Genomic DNA, 1,486 nt, shown 5'->3' with positions numbered 1-1,486 from the left:
GCTGTTATTTCTAGCATGTAAATAGCCTGCTTGGTGGGGGGGGGGAATTGAAATTTAAAAAAATTTTTTTTTTCAGAATCGGAATCTCCATAGCCTAAAACGTCGGATTCCGTAAAAAAAAATAATAATAAATAAGGCGGGGGAAAGGTTCAGATTACATATAGTCCATCTCTACCAAAAAAACAATTCGAAAAAAAGTTAAAAATTACGAAATTAGGATGGGGAACTGAGAAATTAAAATTTTGAAAACGTGATTTTGGGGCAAAATCATATATATTGAAACATACAAATCCGAAGAAATTTTGGGCAAAAAGAAGTCGGAAATAAACTCATTCACACTGATACACACACACACTACTCGGAAAGCTGCTTAAAATGATCATTGTAACTGAATATGAAACCTGTTGACTGCTTACGCCATTAGTTCAAACCTTTCTTAATTTAACTTTCGAGTAGTTAATAACCTAAGAAAAAGAATGGCTTGCGTATTTTCCTTGTTCGTAAAACACTTCATAAACAATAATTATCAGAAGAAACGATTAGATTCGATTTTGAAATGATATTGTTCCACAATAAGTGTGAAAAAGGTGAAAATCACAAAATATACATACTTCCTTCTTCAAAACAATGACTTTCTATTAAACATATATTTGTTATTCCACCTAATAATTTAACTAGTTGATTAATTTAATTATTAAAGTAGTTTAATAATAAAGAATAGGATTGTAACAATGAATTAAAAGAGTTAAAGTACTTACATTGTGATATTTTGGACACGGAAGTAAACAATCAGCTTCAGTCTCCCCAAAGTTAAATAATATGATGTAAACAACGATAAAGACCATCTTCGGCTAATTTCTAATTAAAAAGGAGTAGATTGTAAAATTTTTCATACATCTAGTAGAAATTATTAATTGTGATAGTATATTATTATTGTTGTAGTTGAAGGAGATGAGTTACTGGAAACAAATTAGAGCGGTCTGAAATTTTTTTTCGACGTCACATGGTTATATCCGGTATTGAGAACTGATGTAACAACGTAAACATTTCACAATTAATGATGAAACAGCCTTAATAGTTCACCACTATACTTTGTCGTATTGTGTAAAGTAACGTTTCGCTTTCTCAAGCATGAACATTTTTTTACAGCTTCGCAAACATTTTTAAAAAATGATAACAATATTGATAGGATTCCAGCAAAATAAACAAGGCAAGACTCCCTTTTGTACCCCCCCCCCAAAAAAAAAACACCCCTTTTTCTATTTAATTTTTTTTCTACACAAACCCCCGTTTTCGGCTACGGAGAATACGAATCTGCAAAAAAAAATTGGCAAAAATCGACATTTTGAAATTACCCTTCCCCCGTCAAATTCATTTTCAACTGTTTTCACAATTTTTTTTTTTTTCAAAATATGCGGAAAAATACGGAGATTATGATTCTGAAAAAAATTTTCAAAACTTTTTCTACTAGGGGTGGTGTTTTGGT

The 1,486-nt window shown here is 30.8% G+C and overlaps 2 protein-coding genes across 4 annotated transcripts in view; one reads left to right on the top strand and one right to left on the bottom strand.

Annotated features, from left to right (window-relative positions):
• The window catches only part of LOC106873189 (uncharacterized), a 31,207-nt gene extending 30,003 nt beyond the window's left edge, over positions 1 to 1,204 (bottom strand). For 2 of the 3 annotated variants that reach the window (XM_014920430.2, XM_014920435.2), the window contains exon 1: positions 759 to 1,203. In XM_014920430.2, the coding sequence (XP_014775916.1) occupies positions 759 to 845 (87 nt within the window). In that variant the 5' untranslated portion in view covers positions 846 to 1,203. Of the gene's footprint in view, positions 1 to 758 lie in introns of all 3 variants that reach the window. The other variant, XM_014920444.2, reaches the window with a different exon arrangement.
• The window catches only part of LOC106873216 (coiled-coil domain-containing protein 134), a 73,384-nt gene that overhangs the window by 1,302 nt on the left and 70,596 nt on the right, over positions 1 to 1,486 (top strand). The gene's annotated exons all lie outside the window — the stretch shown is intronic.

The sequence above is a fragment of the Octopus bimaculoides genome, chromosome 11 (genome assembly GCF_001194135.2).
Source record: "Octopus bimaculoides isolate UCB-OBI-ISO-001 chromosome 11, ASM119413v2, whole genome shotgun sequence".
In the NCBI taxonomy this organism is placed as follows: domain Eukaryota; kingdom Metazoa; phylum Mollusca; class Cephalopoda; order Octopoda; family Octopodidae; genus Octopus; species Octopus bimaculoides.
This window is presented reverse-complemented; position numbering and strand designations above follow the sequence as displayed.